This window comes from Sorex fumeus, unplaced genomic scaffold (assembly GCF_029834395.1).
Source record: "Sorex fumeus unplaced genomic scaffold, SorFum_2.1 ptg000110l, whole genome shotgun sequence".
Classification (NCBI taxonomy): Eukaryota; Metazoa; Chordata; class Mammalia; order Eulipotyphla; family Soricidae; genus Sorex; species Sorex fumeus.
In genome coordinates, this window is record NW_026606167.1 from 1,144,381 (window position 1) to 1,162,284 (window position 17,904).

Below are 17,904 nucleotides of genomic sequence, written 5' to 3' on the forward strand. Positions count from 1 at the left end.
CCACTCTGCAAAGGCCGAATGCCCTGATTCGCAGCATCAATATACGCAACGGTGGGGCGCGCGCTTGCATCCACAGGTTCCCTCGCCCACACCGTGCCGCCTGCTGCTTCTACCCACACTCACACCTACTTTCTCCGCAGATTCTCCTGAGCCAGAGTACGGTCACGGCGGGACCGGTCGGAGCCCGGGGCCTCCAGGTGGTGCCACGCAGGGCCCTGGCTCTGCGCCTGGGCGGGCAACACCTGCTCAGAGCCCAGACAAAGCGCGGGCGGCAGCGGGGCCGAGGCGGAGGCGTCAGGGCACCCTGCCTGCCTGCTCCTGGGACCGCCCCTCACTGCCCGCACCCCTTCCCGCTGGCGCGTCCTGGTTCGGACTCGTGGACCGTTCAGGGCGTTTACGGGCCGGGGACCTGCAGAGAGAAACTGTAGCCCCAGGCGGGAGACCCTCGGCCATGCCTCGCCGTCCTCCCCGCGCCCCCGGGAGGCCCGCAGGGGGGGTCGGGCCGTAGTCGCTTCCTCCGCACTCAGCGCCCGCCGCTGTGCGACCCTCACTTGGACCTGGGCGCGGGGCCGCGGGTGCGCCAGAGCCTGGTAGCCCGTGACCTGCGGATCGCCGCGGCTGCGCAGGAAGCGCGCCGGCCCCGCCCCTCCCGGCACAGGCCCCGCCCCTCCCTGCGTTCCCGCCCCTTCTGCGTTGGCCCCGCCCTCCCCGCCCCGGCCCCATCCCTTCTCGGCGTTCCCGCGCCGGCCCCACCGCTTCCTGCACTGGCCGCGCCCTCCCCGCTCCGGCCCAGACCCTTCCCGGCGTTTCCGCGCCCGCTCCGCCCCTTCCTGCACAGGCCGCGCTCTCCCCGCCCCTCCCGCGTCGGTCCCGCCCTCCCCTCCCCAGCCCCGCCCCTTCCTGGGGGGTCCGTGCCGGCCCCACCCCACCCCGTATTAGCCTCGCCCTCCCCGCGCAGGCCCCGCCCTCTCCGCCCGGGCCCCGCCCCTTCCCGGCGTTTCCGCGCCCGCTCCGTCCTTTTCTGCACAGGCCGCGCTCTCCCCGCGCCGGTCCCGCCCCTTCCGCGTTGGTCCCGCCCCTTCCAAGCCCCGCCCATTCCTGCACTGGTCCCGCCCTTCCGCGCCGGCCTCGCCCAACCCCTTCCCCGCCCAGGCCCTGTTCCTTCCCGCACTGGCTCGCTATCCCAGCGCAGGTCCCGCCCATTACGCTGGCCCGCCCTCCCCGGGTAAGGCCCCGCCCCTTCCTTCCCTGGCCCGCTCCTCGCGCAGGCCCCGCCCCTACACACTGGCCACGCCGCCTGCAGGGCCCCGCCCTCGCCTCTCCGTGGGGGGCGCGCACGTGCGGGCCGGCCGCCGGGATGCGCGCGATGCGGTGCCGGGCCGTGCGCGCTCTGCTGCGGGGCCGCTACCGCGAAGTGCTGCCGCTGGCGGCGTTCGCGCGGCGCCTGGGACCCGAGGGCCGGCGGCTGGTGCGGCGCGGGGACCCGGCGGCCTTCCGCCAGCTGGTGGCACGCTGCCTGGTGTGCGTGCCCTGGGACGCGCCGCCGCCGCCCGCCCCCACCTTCCGCCAGGTGAGCCGGCGCGGGGGCCGCGCGGGGACGGGGGGGTTCGCGGCCGCGGCGCCCCGAGTTGCAGCCCGCGCCCTCCCGCAGGAGTCCAGCCTGAAGGAGCTGCTGGCCAGGGTGCTGCAGCGGCTGTGCGAGCGCGGCGCGAGGAACGTTCTGGCCTTCGGCTTCGCGCTGCGGGACGAGGCGCACGGCGAGCCGCCGCTGGCCTTCACCGCCAACGTGCGCAGCTTCCTGCCCAACTCGGCGGCCGAGACGCTGCGCGGGAGCGGCGCGTGGGCGCTGCTGCTCAGCCGGCTGGGCGACGCCGTGCTCGCCTACCTGCTGGCGCGCTGCGCGCTCTACCTGCTGGTGCCGCCGGGCTGCGCCTACCAGGTGTGCGGGGCACCGCTCTACGATCTGTGCGCGGGCTGGGGGCGGGGCGGCGCGGGGGCGTGGGCGCCGTCGCCTGAGAGGCCCCGCAGCGGCCGCGCAGCGCCCGTGGCGCGCTCGGACCCCCGGGAGGCCCCCCGGCCCCGGCTGCGCGCTGAGGCCCGGCGCTTCCTGTACAGCGCGGGCGCGGGGGAGCGGCTGCCCGCCACCTTCCCACTGGGCACGCTGCCGCCCTCCCTGGCCGGGGCAGGCGCGCTGGTGCGGACCGTTTTCCTGGGCGCGCATCCCCGCGCGCCGCACCGCCTGCCCCCGCGCTACAGGCGGATGCGGCCGCTGTTCCGCGAGCTGCTGGCCAACCACGCCAGGTGCCCCTACGGCGCGCTCCTCCGTGCGCACTGCCCTGTGCCCGCCGCCCCCGGCGCGGACGCGGCTCCCCGGCCGCTCCTGCAGCTCCTGCAGCAGCACAGCCCCCGCTGGCAGGTGTACGCGCTCCTACGCGCCTGTCTGCGTCGCCTGGTGCCCGCCAGCCTCTGGGGGTCCCGGCACAATGAGCGCCGCTTCCTGCGCACCGTCAGGAAGTTTGTGTCGCTGGACAAGTGCGCGCGGCTGTCGGCGCAGGAGCTGATGTGGAAGATGAGGGTGCGGGACTGCTCCTGGCTATGCGCCCGCCCAGGTGAGAAGCGCCCCTGGCGCAGCGTGGCATGCCTGTCCCCGGGAGGGCAGTGGACACCGCGTGCAGCAGGAGCTGGGAGAGGTCTGGGCATTGCGCACGGAGAGGGCCGCTGTGGTCTCCCCGGCCCAGCGCAGGCCGGTGAACGCCTTTTCTGCCGCAGGGGCGCACTGTGTCCCTGCCCCGGAGCACCGGCGCCGGGAGGCCATCCTCGCCTGCCTGCTGGGCTGGCTGCTGGACACCTACGTCGTGGCCCTGCTCAGAGCCTTCTTCTACGTCACGGAGACCACGTTCCAGAAGAACAGGCTCTTTTTCTACCGGAAGTGTGTGTGGAACGAGCTGCAGAGCATCGGCATGAGGTACCTGCCTGCTCGCGCCGTCCCTTGCCATCTCCCTCCCGCTCTTGGCCGTGGGGCCCCAGCCTAGACTCTCTTGCAGGCAGCACCTGGTTCGGGCTCAGCTGCGGAGGATGTCAAAGGCTGAGGTTCAGCAGTTTCGAGCGGCCAGGCCTGCCCTGCCCACGTCCAGGCTGCGCTTCTTGCCCAAGGCCAACGGGTTGCGGCCCATTGTCAGCACCGACAGTGTGGTGGGCATCACGGGCCTCGGTGGAGAACAGAAGGGCCTGACAGCAGCGGGGGAGGGGGGGCGGGGGGGGGACTGAGGTCACCTCCTGTCACTGGGTAGAGGCTGCTTTGAGTCATGGGCCTTCGAGCCCAGGTCCTGAACAGTAGCAGCCACGGGCTAGACCCCACCTCATGACCCCAGATCCTCCCCGTAGAGACTCCAGGCCCCACCTCATAACCCCAGACTCGTCTTTAGAGACATCAGATGCACACAGAGCCCCAGACCCACCCTGTAGAAACCCTGGACTCACCCATAGATCCCAGACCCCCTCATAGACCGCTGATGCCCCCCATAAACCCCGCCCCAAGAGGCTTGAGGTGTCCCGTCTGTCCCTTCCCTTAGGGCTGGTGGCAGCAGCCATGAGCTGGAGCACCCGATATACCAGGGGTGACCACTGTCCCCAGTGAGAGCAGAGCTGTTTTGAGTGGGAAGCTCACTGCCAGTCACATACGAAGATAAACTGGGGCTCCTGGGTCAGACCTGGTTGTGGGGGTTGGGCATCTCCGACCTGTCTTGGATCCTGTGTGGAGTCGGATGTCTGACCCTGTCCTGCATCGTAGGGTTGGGTGTCTCTGGCCCCTGTTCTGCATCCCGTGGTGGGGGGTCGGTCAACCCCGTCCTGCATTCCGTGGCTGTGGGGTTGGGTGTCTCTGACCCTGTCCTGCATCCCATGGTATTGGGTCAGGTGTCTGACCTCGTCCTGCCTCCCGTGGGTGGGGGTCGGGTGTCTCTTACCCTGCCCTGCTTCCTGTGGTGTGGGGTTGGGCATCTCCCACCCCATCCTGCCTCCCGTGGGTGTGGGGTCGGGCATCTCTTACCCTGCCCTGCTTCCTGTGGGAGTGGGGTCGGGTGTCTCTGACCCCATCCTGCATCCCATGGGTGGGGGTCGGGTGTCTGACCCCATCCTGCCTCCCGTGGGTGTGGGGTCGGGTGTCTTAGACTCTGTCCGGCATCTTGTGGGTGGGGGTTAGGGTGTCTCTCACCCCATCTTGCTTCGCATGAGTGGGGGTCGGGTGTCTGACCCTGTCCTGCCTCCCATGGGTGTGGGGTCGGGCCCCTCTTTCCCTCCCCTGCCTTCCGTGGGGGGGGGGGTTGGGCATCTCTTACCCTGCCCTGCCTCCCGTGGGGGTGAGATCTGGTGTCTGACCCCCACCCCTGCATCCTGCAGGCCACACATGTTGCCTCTCAGGTGAGGACGCTGTTTGGGGCGCTCAATTATGAGCGTATGCAGCACCCCAGCCTCCTGGGATCCTCCGTGCTGGGCCTGGATGACATCCTCAGGGCTTGGCGGGACTTTGCCCTGCGCCAGCGGTCCCAGGACCCTGCACCCCAGCTGTGGTTCGTGAAGGTGGGTGCTACCCCCAGGGGGCCCGGGTGCTCACCCCCCAGGGGTGGTGCTGTGCCCCAGGCCAGTCATGTCCTGGTGTGGGGTCTGGGTTCCCTCATCCAACCGGAGCCTTTGCCCAGGCCCCTCATTCCTGCTCGCCAGGTAGATGTGACAGGGGCCTACGACACGCTCCCTCAGGACAAGGTGGTGCAGGTAGTCGCCAGAGCGCTTCAGCCCCGTGACGGCACCTACTGTGAGCGCCGGTATGCGGTGGTCCAGGGAGGCCCCCATGGGCTTGCCCGCAGGGCCTTCAAGACAAATGTAAGAACTGGGGGGCTGTGGGTCTATCCCTGTGGGCATTCTTGAGTCGCACGGCAGCTGAAGCACGTGGTGCATGACACAACCTGGCCATGACAGCGTGTGACCGGGGGTATCTGGCACGTGGCATGTGCTGTGGTGCCTGTGATTTTGCGTGTCTGGCGTGTGCCATGGTGCCTGTGATGTTGCATGTCTGGCGTGTGCCACGGTGCACATAGCACATCGGGTATGTGCGTGTGCTGTCACGCACACGCCGTGGTCTGTGGGTCTGCCTGGTTGCAGGGATTCCTGTGTGTCTCCAGGGTGTGCTGGACCATGGGAGTGGTTCTTGGCTGACCTGGGCACAGGGCAGCAAGGTGGTAGGGGCCCTTGGTTGTATGATGGTGCTGTCCAGGACCAGGCACCCGTGGCCATCTGTGGAGGTCATTTCCACGGCCCTGGCGGGGGGGGGGGGCTCCCTACACACACGAGTAGCCCCCAGATGCCCTGAGTTGGGGGGTGTCCTAAGTGCCTACCACACTCCTGCCCTGTCACTCGCGGGGTGTCCTGTGTGGTAGGGACCCCTTCTCATGCCCCAGGTCTGCTGCCCACCAGCCGGCAGGTGTCTCCTGGGGTGTGGCACACCTGGTGGGGACGGAGGGTAGTGCCCAAAGCAGTCACTGCTTCCTGATATATGGCCCTGCCTCCCTCCCCCACGCGGGCTCTGCAGTCCAAGTTCTTGTCTGGGGTCCTGGGACAGTGTGGGAGCAGCCCCTCACCACGTCTGCTGCAGGTGTCCACGCTGGCGGACCTCCGGCCCTACCTCAGTCAGTTTGTGCAGCAGCTGCAGGAGGCTGGTTCGCTTCGGGACGCTGTGCTGGTGGAGCAGGTAGGGGGCCGTGCGGGGGGGTGGGCGCGCCCGGGACTGTGGTGGCTGTGTCCCTGCTGGGACAGGCAGAGGCACCCGAGGCGCGGTTGAGTTGGCCCCTGGGTCACCGTCTGCTGGCCTCACTGTCCTCCCCTTCCCCTCTTGCATCAGAGCTTCTCTCTGAATGAGGCTAGCGGCCGCCTCTTTGACTTCTTCCTGCACCTGCTGCGGAATCACGTCATAAGGATCAGGAACAAGTGAGTGGGGGGCCCACCGCTGTCCACCCAGGTTCCAGCTGCTCTGGGATTAACTTCCCCTGCCTTCCCCCCATGCTTCTCACCCCCACCCCCAGCTCGGGGACTTGGGGCGCTGCTGGGCTAGGGACAGGACAGACCCGGGCAGGGTGGTGGCGAGTGCTGCTTGTCTCTGCGTGTCGAAGTGTGTCTGGCCACAAGTGCTGTACCGTCTGCTTGTGTGTACGAGGACACTGCCCACTCTTGGTCCCTGTGTCAGGTACTATGTGCAGTGCCAGGGCATCCCCCAGGGCTCCATCCTTTCCACGCTGCTCTGCAGCCTCTGCTACGGCCACATGGAGGAGACGCTGTTTGCCGGGACCCAGCAGGATGGGTACGGGATGTGTCCCTGCCAGGGCCGGGCAGGAGTCTGGGGTGGGGTGGGGACAAAACCCTGTGGTGGGGGGCTGGATGCGTCCTCTACCCATCTGACTCAGCCACCACCTGGCCTCGTTGCAGGCTGCTCCTGCGCTTGGTGGACGACTTCCTGCTGGTCACCCCACACCTGACCCAGGCCAAGGCCTTTCTCAGGTGAGGCCTCAGTGTCTCCGTGGTCTTCGATTGCTTGGCCACATGGCATAGTCCTACCTCCAGACCCTGGTGTCCACCCCTTCTGTGTGCTGTCAGACTGGGAGGACTCGGCGCACACAAGGGGCAGGACACTGGACCGAAAGCTGGTGTGGGGTCCCCTCCCCTAAGCCCAGTGTTCACCTGAAGTGTCATGGGTGGGGACCTTCCCTTCTCAGGCTGGCCGGGGGCCACTCAACTAGGCATCTTGGGACACCCCCAGGTGGATCTGGTCTTGCTGCATGTGTCCGAGAGAGCCCAGCCACCCACTTCCTCTTCTGTGTCCACTTCTGCCACCTCCCACCAGACCCTTGCAGTGACCACTCCAAATTGACCCCCTTTCCACTGCTGCTGCTGCAAAGTCGTGTGTGCCCACTGTGACATGCAGTCATTTGCACACATGTACTCTGATATGCACATGCTTGTTACATGCATGTAGTGCCACACAGCATACTGTCCCCCACATGTGTAATCTGCCATGTGAACAGCCACACACGCTGATGCACACTATTGCCACGCGTACACACTTGCCCACGTGCTTGGACATTCGCACTGCCACACGTGATGTGACACACAATTGCCACACGGGCACACTGTCTCAGTGCACCGCCATGCGTGTACGCTTTCGCCCATAAATCACCGTGTACGCTGCCAGTTGTGTGCTGTCGTGGAGAGCTGAGTGCCTCCTCCCGCAGGACGCTGCTGAGCGGGGTCCCCGAGTATGGCTGCACTGCCAGCCCGCAGAAGACGCTGGTGAACTTCCCTGTGCAGGCAGGCGAGCTGGGGGCCGTGGTGCCCCACCAGCTCCCGGCCCACTGCCTGTTCCCCTGGTGTGGCCTGCTGCTGGACACGCGCAGCTTGGAGGTGTGCTGCGACTACTCCAGGTAGGGGTTTGTGGGACGAGCCCCCTCAAGTTGACACCGGGTGTGCTGGCGTGTGGGGGAGGGGCCTGGGGAGTCCAGCTCCCAGCAGCTGGGTACTGCATGGTTCCAGAGTGTTCTCAGTGCAGCGTGAGTGTAGAGGTTGGCCCAGGAGAACCTGGGTGCCGGCTGGGAAGCCCCGGGACGTGGCAGGGTCAGGTGAAGTGCATCGGGTACGGACGTGGGGCCCCGTGTATGTGCGCGCGCATGCATGTGCTTGCTTGTGTGTATGCATGTGGTGATATGGGGGCAGTGTTGAGCTTTGGCAGGCCCCGCCCGCATCCCTAGGGCAGTCAGGGACCCCTGCCCCCTTGCAGTTACGCCCAGACGTCCATCCGCGCCAGCCTCGCCTTCTCCCAGGGCCACAAACCTGGCAGGAACATGCGGCGTAAACTCCTCCAGGTCCTGCGGCTCAAGTGCCATGGGCTCTTCCTGGACCTGCAGGTGAGTGGGCTCCTGGGCCTGCCGTGGCATGTGAGAGGGTGCGGGAGCACGGGTCAGGCCCCTGCTATGTGCAAAGGGTGCAGCAGGGTGTGTGCGCATGTGCACGTGTGTGCGTGCAGGCGTGTGCCACTTGAGGTCCTTGCCCAGGAGAGCTGGTCCTGCCCTCCCTGCCCAGCTTCTCTCCTGTCGCAGGTGAACTCCTTGCCCACAGTCTACACGGCCATCTACAAGATCTTCCTGCTGCAGGCCTACAGGTAGGGCCTGGCCACCAGGGGTCAGCAGAGACCGCAGCACAGGGGCTGTCCCTGCCTTCCCCTGGCTATTCTCTGTTGTGTCCATCCAGGGGCCTGCCCGCTCCACACGTCTGTGCTCCCTCTGCCCTCCCCCGGGCCTGGGGCTGAGGTGGACAGTAGGGTTGTTGTGTCCCGCCTGGGCGTGGGGGCCTGCATACCTGCCGGGGAGGCCTGAAGGCAGGTCTTGGCCCCTGGCAGGAGGGAGGGCATCTCCGGAAGCTTGGGGTCGGTGGGTGACCCCGGCCCCGGGGCCCCTCCCTGTGGTCGAGTGCCCAGTTTCCTCAGGAGACTAGACTTTGCCCTGGCCTCCATGGTGACGCCGGCAGAGCTCCACCGTGCCCTGGAGACCAATGCGGCCCCTGCCCCCGCCGCGCCGCCCACACCTCGCCCCGCCCCACCCCTGTGCCCCTCAGGTTCCACGCCTGCGTCCTGCAGCTCCCGTTTGGCCAGGGCGTCCACCAGAACCCCGGCTTCTTCCTCCGGCTGGTGTGGGACACTGCTGCCCACGGCCACACCCTCCTGTGTGCCCGGAACCCAGGTGTGCAGGCCAGGGAGCCTGTGTCCCGCCCCTGCCCACCCCTGGCCAGCTCTCAGCCTCCTTAGGTTGGGGGTAGCTGGGCCTAGGGGACCTTGTGGACAGGGAGGTGTTTGGTGGTCAGCCCAGGGTGCTAGTGCTGGGTGCCCCTGAGAGAGCGGCAGGGCAGGGCCTCAGTCTCCGTGTGTCCCAGGAATGTCACTGGGGGCGCCGGGAGCCTCGGGCCTGTTCCCGCAGGAAGCAGCACAGTGGCTGTGCCTGAGGGCCTTCCTGCTGAAGCTGGGCCGCCACACGGCCACCTACTGCCGCCTGCTGGGGCCCCTCCGCGCAGGTGAGGGATGCTGGCAGCCCGCAACCCGCTCCCCACCCCTGACAATGTCTCCCTGGGCCCGGGTCCCCCTTCCGGTCTCCAGGTCAAGCCTCTACTCCTCCCTCATAGCCCAAGAGGAGCTGCGCCGGCAGCTTCCACGGGCCACGCTGGCCGCCCTGGACGCAGCATCCTGCCCTGCCCTGATCGCCGACTTCAGGACCATCCTAGATTGAGCCACGCTGCCCCCCAGGCCACGGTGCCCAGCCCTCAGTAGGGATCCAGCATCACTCAGGAGTTTCTGTCACTCCCTTCCCTGGTGGCTACAGCCGTGCCTGGAGGGTCACCTTCCGGCTAGCTCTGGGGCAGCCTCCAGCATCCCTGCCCAGATGCTCCTCAGCCTGGCCTCTGCCCCACTCACGCTCTCTGCTGCCCCCGGAACACCAGGAACATGTTGACAGTTCTGATGTCCAAATTAATGTGTGATGGTGTGTGCTGCCTTGGGCGTATGTGTGTGGGGGGGGGGGGGAGGGGGTCTGGGTCCTCTGCGAGGGTCACTGGGTGGGGTGTGCTGAGAGGAAGGAATGGCAAGTGAGGCGTCACACCTGGAGCGGACGACAGCGGGTCTGGGCCCTTCAGTGCCCATTTCTGCTGCCCTGCTCCCTGGAGTGCAGGTGCCGACCTTTCCAGGAGGGTCTGGCCACAGCATGCAGGGGGCGGGGGCGCGCGCAGGGAACCTGTAGCTTATGGTTCCCGAGGACTCCTGCTGGCAGAACCCTGAAGCAGAGCTGTGGAGTCAGCGCAGTGGGATGGAAGTTCTGGCATGGACCTGGCACTAACTGCCCTTGGTCACACGCTGACGCAGCAGTGCCCTGGTGCCAGCACTGCCCACACCCAGGTGCCCGCAGCAGTTTATGGCCGGTCCAAGTCCGAGAGGGGTCATAAACACACCAAGATGCAGGAGGTGTCCCCCTGTGCCAGAAGGGCCCCTCTGCATGGCACCGGCCCCTGGGGACACCGCGGATGCCTGGCCCAGTGGTCATTGCTGGCCTGTCCCCTCTTGCCAGCCTGCTCTGCAGGGGATGGCCTCCCCTCCAGGGACCTGCCTGCTTGGGGGCTTGACCCTAAGCCCCTGGTGCTCCTCTCCTGTCAACACCCTAAACCTAAGCATCCACCGCACTCCTGCCAGCCCTTGACACGTGGACACTGGCTCACAGTTGGTGGCCTAATGCAGATGGTAGTGCCAACATCAGTGTGCTGAACTGAGCCCTTTCCATGCCAATATCCTGATGCCCGTGTGCCCTCACCTCATGCCCGGCATGTCTGAGGGGTCATAAACACACTAAGATGCAGGACGTGTCCCCCTGCACCAGAAGGGCCCCTCTGCACAGCCGCAAGTGCCTGACCCAGTGGGGTAAGGGGCTGCTGGGTGTCCTGGTCCTGGCGTCACCAGGGGGCTGGGGGTGCCTGGGGGGTCACAGCTGGTGTGTTGGGGGGTATTTAGTACCTGTGGCCTGGTACAATCCTAGGAGCTCCACGCTGGAGGAAGGTGGGCCCACGGGGCAGGGCCAGGCACGGGACTGGCCATGACAGTAGGGCAGGGATGGGGTACATCCTGGGCTTGATAGAGCATGAGGTATGGGGCATCCTGGTGGTTCCCAATGTGGGTTGATGCCAGAGGCCCATGTGGACACACGGACTTGGTCTACAACTTTTCAGGACCCTGGACAGTGCCTGTGCCTTGGGAAGGTTTCGGTCTAAGCGCTGCATGGAGCGAATGCACACCCAGGATCATCCAGGTGGGCGGACTGGCAGAGGCAGGCAGAAGACCCAGCACATGGAGCTGTGTAGGCCCTGGTCACCCAGCTGGAGAGCCAAGGGAGAGCACTGGCCAGAGTGGGTGTGGGGGAGGGAGGGGAGTGGAAGTGTGTGTGAGCCGCTGTGAGGGCTGGGTGGTCTGAGGAACAGTGAGGGAAGAGGGAGAGAGGGAGGGGTGAGAGGGAGGAATGGGTGTGTGATGCTGAGTGGTGTGACTGGGGACCCCACCCATGGGACACAGCAGGGGCCTCTCAAGCCTTGCCCTATTCCACAGTTGATCAGGTGCCTCGCATGACTCCCAGGTTGCACAGTGCAGGACTAACGGACTCCCAGCCATCAGGAGAGTGGTCCCGGGTGGTGATGGAGCTGGATCCGGGCGCAGCGTGGTGGGGGAAGCAACCACGGCCAATGGGCCTGAAGTGGGGACACGCGTGTAATGGAGCTTGTCTGTCGGGGGCGCCTGTCCCTCCCACCCCTTCCCCTCAGCTGGCTCCACCGTCCTGGTGCTTCCCTCTGCGGCGAGTGAGCAGCTGGGTCAGGGCGACGGCAGGAACACACAGCACGGGCAGGGAGGACAGGAGCACGCAGATGGCCTGCACCCAGCCAGGGTAGGACTTCTCCTGCCGCCCAGGGAACTTCTCCTGCAGGGACATGGCGTGATGGGCAGAGGGTCAGGGCTGGGTGGGCAGAGGCACAGGCTCGGGACAGTGTGCTCCGGGAGGAGCGCCTGGGCAGCCTGAGACCCTCTGCCCCGCGTGGGGGCAGCAGGTGGCCCTTATCTGTGGCAGCTGCCCGGAACACAGGAATGACCCCTGAGGTCAGGCATCCAGCAGAGCAACCCCGGCCCCACGGGGCAGCCAGGCACATCCTCCCCTCCAGGCAGAGCAGGGTACCTACATAGTCGGGGTTCCAGGCCCAGTAGGTGGGCGGTGTCTGCGCCAGGAGGGCCACGTAGGCCACGAGCACGACCAACAGCAGCAGGGGGCTGACCACCTTCCAGCTCAGCCGCCAGTAGAGGCCGGGCCGCCGCCCCGTCATCCAGGCCACGTCGGCGCAGAACCTGTGCAGGGGACGGGAGGGCGGCCACCACTGAGAGGACAGGACAGGGCGCTCTGGGCGGGAGGCGGACTGTGGACACGGGGGACAGGGGTCCTGGGAGGCGGGCGGTGCCAGGTCAGCTGTCCACATGGTGTCCAGGAGACACTGGGGAGCAGGACGGACCAAGGGGATGAGGAATGATGACAGAAGCGGCCGCCAGGGAAGGGGGCACGGGACCGCGAAACGGGGGGAGCGGAGGGGGCGGGGCTGAGGATGGAGCTGAATGAAGGGTCGGGATGGGGCGGGGCTGAGGGTCAGGTGAGGGGCGGGGCAAGGCTCTGCGAGGGGCGGGGCCGAGAGCGGGGCCAGGGGTCAGGTGAGGGGCGGGACAAGGCTCTGTGAGGGGCGGGGCCGAGAGCGAGGGGCGGGGCCAGGGGTCAGGTGAGGGGCGGGGCCAGGGGGTCAGGTGAGGGGCGGGACAAGGCTCTGTGAGGGGCGGGGCTGAGAGCGAGGGGCGGGGCCAGGAGTCAGGTGAGGGGCGGGGCCGAGAGCGAGGGGCAGGGCCAGGGGGGGTCAGGTGAGGGGCGGGACAAGGCTCTGTGAGGGGCGGGGCTGAGAGCGAGGGGCGGGGCCAGGGGGGTCAGGTGAGGGGCGGGGCCGAGAGCGAGGGGCGGGGCCGAGAGCGAGGGGCGGGGCCAGGGGGTCAGGTGAGGGGCGGGACTGAGGGGGAGGGCGGGGCCGAGGGCCGGGATGAGGAAGGGGTCCGTCGGGGTTTGGGGGTCGCTCACCGCTCCAGCCCATACACGAAGGCCACGCCCACCACCTCCAGCAGCGCCAGGGTGAGGAGGTTGAGGGAGGCCATGTAGCTGTCGAAGATCTCCAGCCAGTAGCTGCCCGACTGCAGCGTGAAGCAGGTGGCTGTGAGGAAGCAGACCAGGCAGACGAGCCCTGCGGACAGCACCGATGAGCAGGTGCCGAGGGGTCCCCCCGGGAGGGTGGGGTGTGCCCCAGAGCCGCCGAGGGCCGGCCACTCACCAGTCAGGAGCTCCTTGGGAATCCCCGTGGGCAGCACCCCCATGTCCAGGAGTGGCGTGATGACCCCTTCCATGTTCCCGAACATGGACGACAGGCCCAGGGACAGGAGCATCCCGAAGAAGAGCACGGCCCAGGCGGGCGCCCCGGGCATGTGCAGGATGGCCTCCGTGAACACGATGAAGGCCAGGCCTGTGCCTGATGCACTCTGCAATACACGCCGGCTGGCACCTGACACGGCCTCACCGCACAGACCGGGACGCCCACACAGACTGGGAGGCCCACACAGGCAGGGGACACCCAAACAGAGGGGGACTCCCACACAGACGGCCGCTCACCAGTCAGGAGCTCCACGCAGACGGAGACTCACGCAGACGGGGGACTCAACCACACAGACAGGATTCACTACACAGACGGTCCCGCCTACACAGAAGGACTCACCACACAGATTGGGATGCCCACAGAGACGAGGGTGGACGCCCACACAGATGGGAACTCCCACACAGACGGGGCGCCCACACAGACAGGGATGCCCATACAGACGGGGACCCACACACAGACAGGAGACTTACCACACACACGGGGGACTTGCCACAGGTGGGGGATTCTCCACAGACGGGGGACTCCCACACAGATGGACTCACCACACATTTGGGACACTCCACACATATACTTTCCACATAGACGGGGACCCTGGCAGTTGGGGGCATTTGTGACCCTGGGCCCCGGCACCTTGTCCAGGAAGTCCTGCAGGTGGCACACCTCCAGGGGGAGCCTGGCCAGGTGCTCAGGGTGTGTGGCGTTGAGGTGTGTGAGCAGGGCGGGGTAGGCCTCATGGGACACACTCTGGTCAGGCAGCTCGAAAGCGTTGAGGAGGACCAGGATGTTCCTGCAGTGACCAGAGGGGCTGTCGGCTGAGGGGCAGGTGGGAGGGCCCAGATGCGTTCAGTGTACCCCTGTCCTTGCCCATGTCTCTGGGCTGCCTATGACCTCCTGAAACTCCTCCATGACTGCATTCTGGTCTCAGTGGACACCATCAGAGACCTGGCACCCCCCCCCCCGGCCTTCACACCCCAGGAAGCATTACCAACACCCCATTTCTTTTTATTTTTCTTTTGGGGTCACACCCGGCAATGCACAGGGGTTAGTCCTGGCTCATGCGCTCAGGAATTACTCCTGGGCAGTGCTCGGGGGACCCTATGGGATGCTGGGAATCAAACCCGGGTCAGCTGCTTGCAAGGCAAACGCCCTACCTGCTGTGCTATCGCTCCAGCGCCATCCGACTCCCCATTTCTGCACACATCACCAGGGCCTGAGCTCAGGGTTTACCAAGGCCCCACTCACCTATCCAAGCAGCGCCCATAGTCATTGGCTGCCTTGAAGCCCAGGACAGAGAAGACGGCGATGGACGCGTAGAGGGACGTCATGCTGTTGATCAGCGCGATGGTCACCGCGTCCTTCTCGCAGTCGTTCCTGGAACGGCCCCCAGCATCTCCAGTTAGACCCCTGGCAGGAAGCTCAGGGGTTCTGTATTCCCTGCCTGCCTGGGACCTCACTGCTCAGGCTCTACCCTACAGCCTGGCCCTTCTTGGGTCTCAGAATGGTCAGACCTTCCCAACTATGGATGCAGGTCCCCCAAGGCCCAGGGCTGAGTGCAGCGGGGTCTCATGGTTTTCTCCAGGTGAGGAGGCACACTGCATGGACAAGAACTCAGCCACCTCCCCACACCCAAGTGCACAAGCAGCTTGTCTGGGGCTTGACCCTGCCCGGGTGTGGCTGCATTGAGCCACGCTTGCTCCATGCATGACTGCCTGTCCTGTGTCCCCTGGGCCTGAACTGCCGTCCCTGCAGCCTGCTTGGGCCCTACCTGGGTGGGTTATAGCTGGCGAAGGCAATGTGGCCACCGAAGGCCAGGGACAGAGAGAAGAAGATCTGGGTGGCCGCATCCAGCCACACACGGGGGTTCCTCAGAATCTGCATCTGCGGGAGCCAGCGCACACTCAGCTGCCCTGGAACTCTCCAGGTTTCGCTGAAGACAAATGTCTGGTGGCTCTCTGCGCCCGACCCTGGGCGGCGGGGACCAAGCTCCTGAACCTTGAGTTTTGTGCTCAGAGACCTGGAGTTTGGCTGGAGACCCCCAGGTGCCCAGGGCTCACGGGGCTCACACTGGGTGCCCCGAGGCCTTCCCTGGGGTCAGAGCAATGGGCTGTGAGGGCCTCTTAAGAGTTCTGGTCAGGGAGTGTGAGGTGACATAGAACCATCTGGTAGGGCCGCCAGCCCCAGGGCCTCGTGGTTCTTCTCCAGGTGGGTGTTGGGACCAGATGTGGGGGGTCTGCGCATGAGAGGCCGTGATGGGAGCTGTGTCCCCTCGTAGCCACTTACGTTGGGGGTGAACAGGTAGACCAGGCCGTCAGTCGCCCCCGGCAGTGTGAGCCCCCGCACCAGGAAGATGGTCAGGACCAGGTACGGGAACAGGGCTGTGAAGTAGATCGCCTGCGAGACAGGGGCCTTGCCTGGCACCAGAGAGATGTGGGAACCCACCCCAGGCAGCATTGGGGTGGAGAAGAGCGGCGCTGGCTGCCCCAGCTGTGGTCTTGGGGTACACTGCTACGGATATGAGCGCCTACGAGCCCCGCCCCAGCCGCAAAGCCTCTATGGAGATGGTGAACCCAGCAAGGTCACCAGCACCAACAGCCCAGAAAGAGGCAGAAAGTCACGGGGTACCCAGAGCTGCTCCAAACATGCATGAGCAGGGAGGCCCAATGGGGCAGAGCCGCCTGCAGAAAACACTTTCAGGAAGAGCTGGGAAGGCCAGAAGAAAAGGCCCAGAGACAGATGTGGTTCGAGGGCCGGAAACCCTTTAGTACTCCTTTGACAGTTGGAGCACCCCCATAGAAAGGGGTGCCCACCCCTCCGCCCATGACAGCAGCCACCAGATCTCCCCAGGGCCAGAGCAGACAGAGCTGGCTGCCCTGGGCAAGGTCCCACCTTCCCCGTGGACTCGATGCCTCTGATGACACACAAATACAGCACAGTCCAGCTGGCCACCAGGGAGAGCATCAGGTGCCACTGCACAGAGCCGCTGTCACTGATGTCAGCCGTGATGTTCAGTGTCTGCCGGTACCAGAAGTAGCTCACGGTGCTACTGCTACGACATTCCTCCACCAGCCCTGGAAGGGGCACGTCAGGGCCTCTGGCCTCAGACCCACACGCCCGTGCCAGCTGTAGGGCCCCTGCTGGCACACCTGGTGACTGAGGAGAAGCTCGGCATCTGCCCAGCCCCCAGGTCTCCCCACAGCACATGCCTGGCACAGGGGGTCAGAGTCGCCCGAGCAGGCAGCAGAAGCCGTCGGAGAGGTCCATGTCCCTCAGCCTGCACTCCCAGCTGGTAGCAGGGATGACACGTGACCCACCTGTGCGGTTGGCGTTGGGCGGGCAGGTACTCCAGGGCAATGGGTGCTGGAAGGAGTTGAGCAGGTACCAAAGCACCCAGGTGAGCACCGTGTTGTAGTACAGGCTGACCAGGAAGGACACGCTGAAGCAGCCCAGGCCTGTGGGGTGCTCATGTCAGCGGGCCTCGGGGCCCTTCCGGCTGTCCCAGACAGTGGTGGGGAAGCCCTTCCCTGGCCACAGCAGCCCAGAGGCCGCCTCCCACATGCACCCCCACGACACACCTCGTGCCCACGCTGGTCCTGCCTGAGGCCCGAGAGACCCCCATTAGGGTCGCGCCATGGGGACACACGTACCGACCCCACCCAGGTAGGGCGAGATGGTCTTCCACACGCTGATGCTGCCCCTGCGCAGCCGCTGGCCGATGGCAAGCTCGATGTGGAACAGGGGGATCCCCTCAAAGACCAGGGCGATGAAGTAGGGAATGAGGAAGGCACCTGCAAGGCCGGGGCAGTGGCACGGGATCCTGAGACCCCAGAGGTGCCGCTGGGGCTGACGCCCTTGGAATTCAGGAATTGAGTGGCCACCGGTGGCGGTCACTGTTCAATGTTCACAGGCACTGTGATTGCCGGTGTGGGGGTTGGCCTGGGTGCCCGGGACATCGACACAGATGCCTTTGTCCCAGGAAGCAGCTGGCGCGGACGGGTGGTGCCCCTGCGTCTGCACTCAGACACCACCCCCAGCCCTCCCCACAGCCAGAGCAGCCTTTGAGATGTGAGACAGACCCTCTCAGCTCCCAGGGGCCTCGCCCCATGTCTGTCCTTCCCGGGCTGAGCCCCTGCCAGGAGGCCTCAGGTGCTCACCCTGTGTCCTGGTAGGAGACCAGGAGGAAGGAAGAGGCCCGTATTTCCTTCTACAAAAGCATCTTCTAAAACAAACATGAGCCTCCCAGGCCCAGGAACATAACGTGGGGCACAGCCAGTGGGTCTCAGAGCCGCAGGCCTCGGGAGCAGAGCAGCCTTGGGGCTCATTTTCTGGGGCCCTTCCGGCCTGGGTCCCAGGAAAGATCAGACCTGTCCCAAGGCTGGGGCAGCTCCTGGATGCTATCCAGGCAGCCCAGCACCCCCTCTGTGAGGAGAGGACCCCAAGCCCAGCTCGCCTGCGGAAGGTGCAGGTGTGGGGCTCCTGCCAGGGGAGAAGGTACACGCAAAGCGAGGCTTGGGCACCACCAGGTCCCCAAGCCCTCCCTCCCCCCGCATCTGCACCATCACCCCCAGAGCCGAGGCCTGCGGGGGTGGGGTGGCTCACCTCCCCCGTGCGCCTGGCACAGGTACGGGAACCTCCAGATGTTGCCCAGACCCACGGCAAAGCCCACACAGCTCAGCAGGTACTGCAGCTTGTTGTCCCACTTGGGCCTCGCGACCCCAGTGTCCCCTTTTTCACTCAGCAAGTCGGGCACCGGGGCACTGGCCATGCTCGCAGTGGGGGCTGCAGGGAACGCCAGGAACCCACACCGCTTCCCGTATAAAGGGAACAGGAGGAGCC

The 17,904-nt window shown here is 66.2% G+C and overlaps 2 protein-coding genes across 2 annotated transcripts; one reads left to right on the top strand and one right to left on the bottom strand.

The window, feature by feature from the left end:
• The first annotated feature begins 1,325 nt into the window (after nt 1-1,325).
• TERT (telomerase reverse transcriptase) lies at nt 1,326-9,336 on the top strand. The gene is made up of 16 exons (XM_056135087.1): nt 1,326-1,570; nt 1,652-2,609; nt 2,770-2,965; nt 3,045-3,234; nt 4,399-4,578; nt 4,720-4,878; nt 5,648-5,743; nt 5,894-5,979; nt 6,236-6,349; nt 6,475-6,546; nt 7,278-7,466; nt 7,820-7,946; nt 8,139-8,200; nt 8,653-8,777; nt 8,968-9,105; nt 9,214-9,336. Exons 1-16 carry the CDS (start codon nt 1,358-1,360, stop codon nt 9,315-9,317), a joined length of 3,009 nt encoding a protein of 1,002 aa, XP_055991062.1. The 5' UTR covers nt 1,326-1,357; the 3' UTR covers nt 9,318-9,336.
• Nucleotides 9,337-11,381: 2,045 nt separating this feature from the next.
• SLC6A18 (solute carrier family 6 member 18) lies at nt 11,382-17,833 on the bottom strand. The gene is made up of 12 exons (XM_056135090.1): nt 17,668-17,833; nt 16,716-16,856; nt 16,383-16,520; nt 15,958-16,139; nt 15,352-15,462; nt 14,837-14,949; nt 14,314-14,442; nt 13,702-13,858; nt 12,973-13,177; nt 12,726-12,885; nt 11,797-11,959; nt 11,382-11,540 (listed from the first exon to the last, which is right to left on the bottom strand). Exons 1-12 carry the CDS (start codon nt 17,831-17,833, stop codon nt 11,382-11,384), a joined length of 1,824 nt encoding a protein of 607 aa, XP_055991065.1.
• Nucleotides 17,834-17,904: the final 71 nt, after the last annotated feature.

Bases quoted from the DNA above. Each gene is read 5' to 3' on its own strand.
- TERT (XM_056135087.1), top strand. From the start codon at position 1,358: ATGCGCGCGATGCGGTGCCGGGCCGTGCGCGCTCTGCTGCGGGGCCGC. The intron at 1,571-1,651 runs GTGAGCCGGCGC...GCCCTCCCGCAG, and splicing joins CCGCCCCCACCTTCCGCCAG to GAGTCCAGCCTGAAGGAGCT. The intron at 2,966-3,044 runs GTACCTGCCTGC...ACTCTCTTGCAG, and splicing joins CTGCAGAGCATCGGCATGAG to GCAGCACCTGGTTCGGGCTC.
- SLC6A18 (XM_056135090.1), bottom strand. From the start codon at position 17,833: ATGGCCAGTGCCCCGGTGCCCGACTTGCTGAGTGAAAAAGGGGACACT. The intron at 15,463-15,957 runs GTGGGACCTTGC...CCTGTCTCGCAG, and splicing joins GCATCGAGTCCACGGGGAAG to GCGATCTACTTCACAGCCCT. The intron at 14,950-15,351 runs GTAAGTGGCTAC...TGGCTCCCGCAG, and splicing joins TCTACCTGTTCACCCCCAAC to ATGCAGATTCTGAGGAACCC.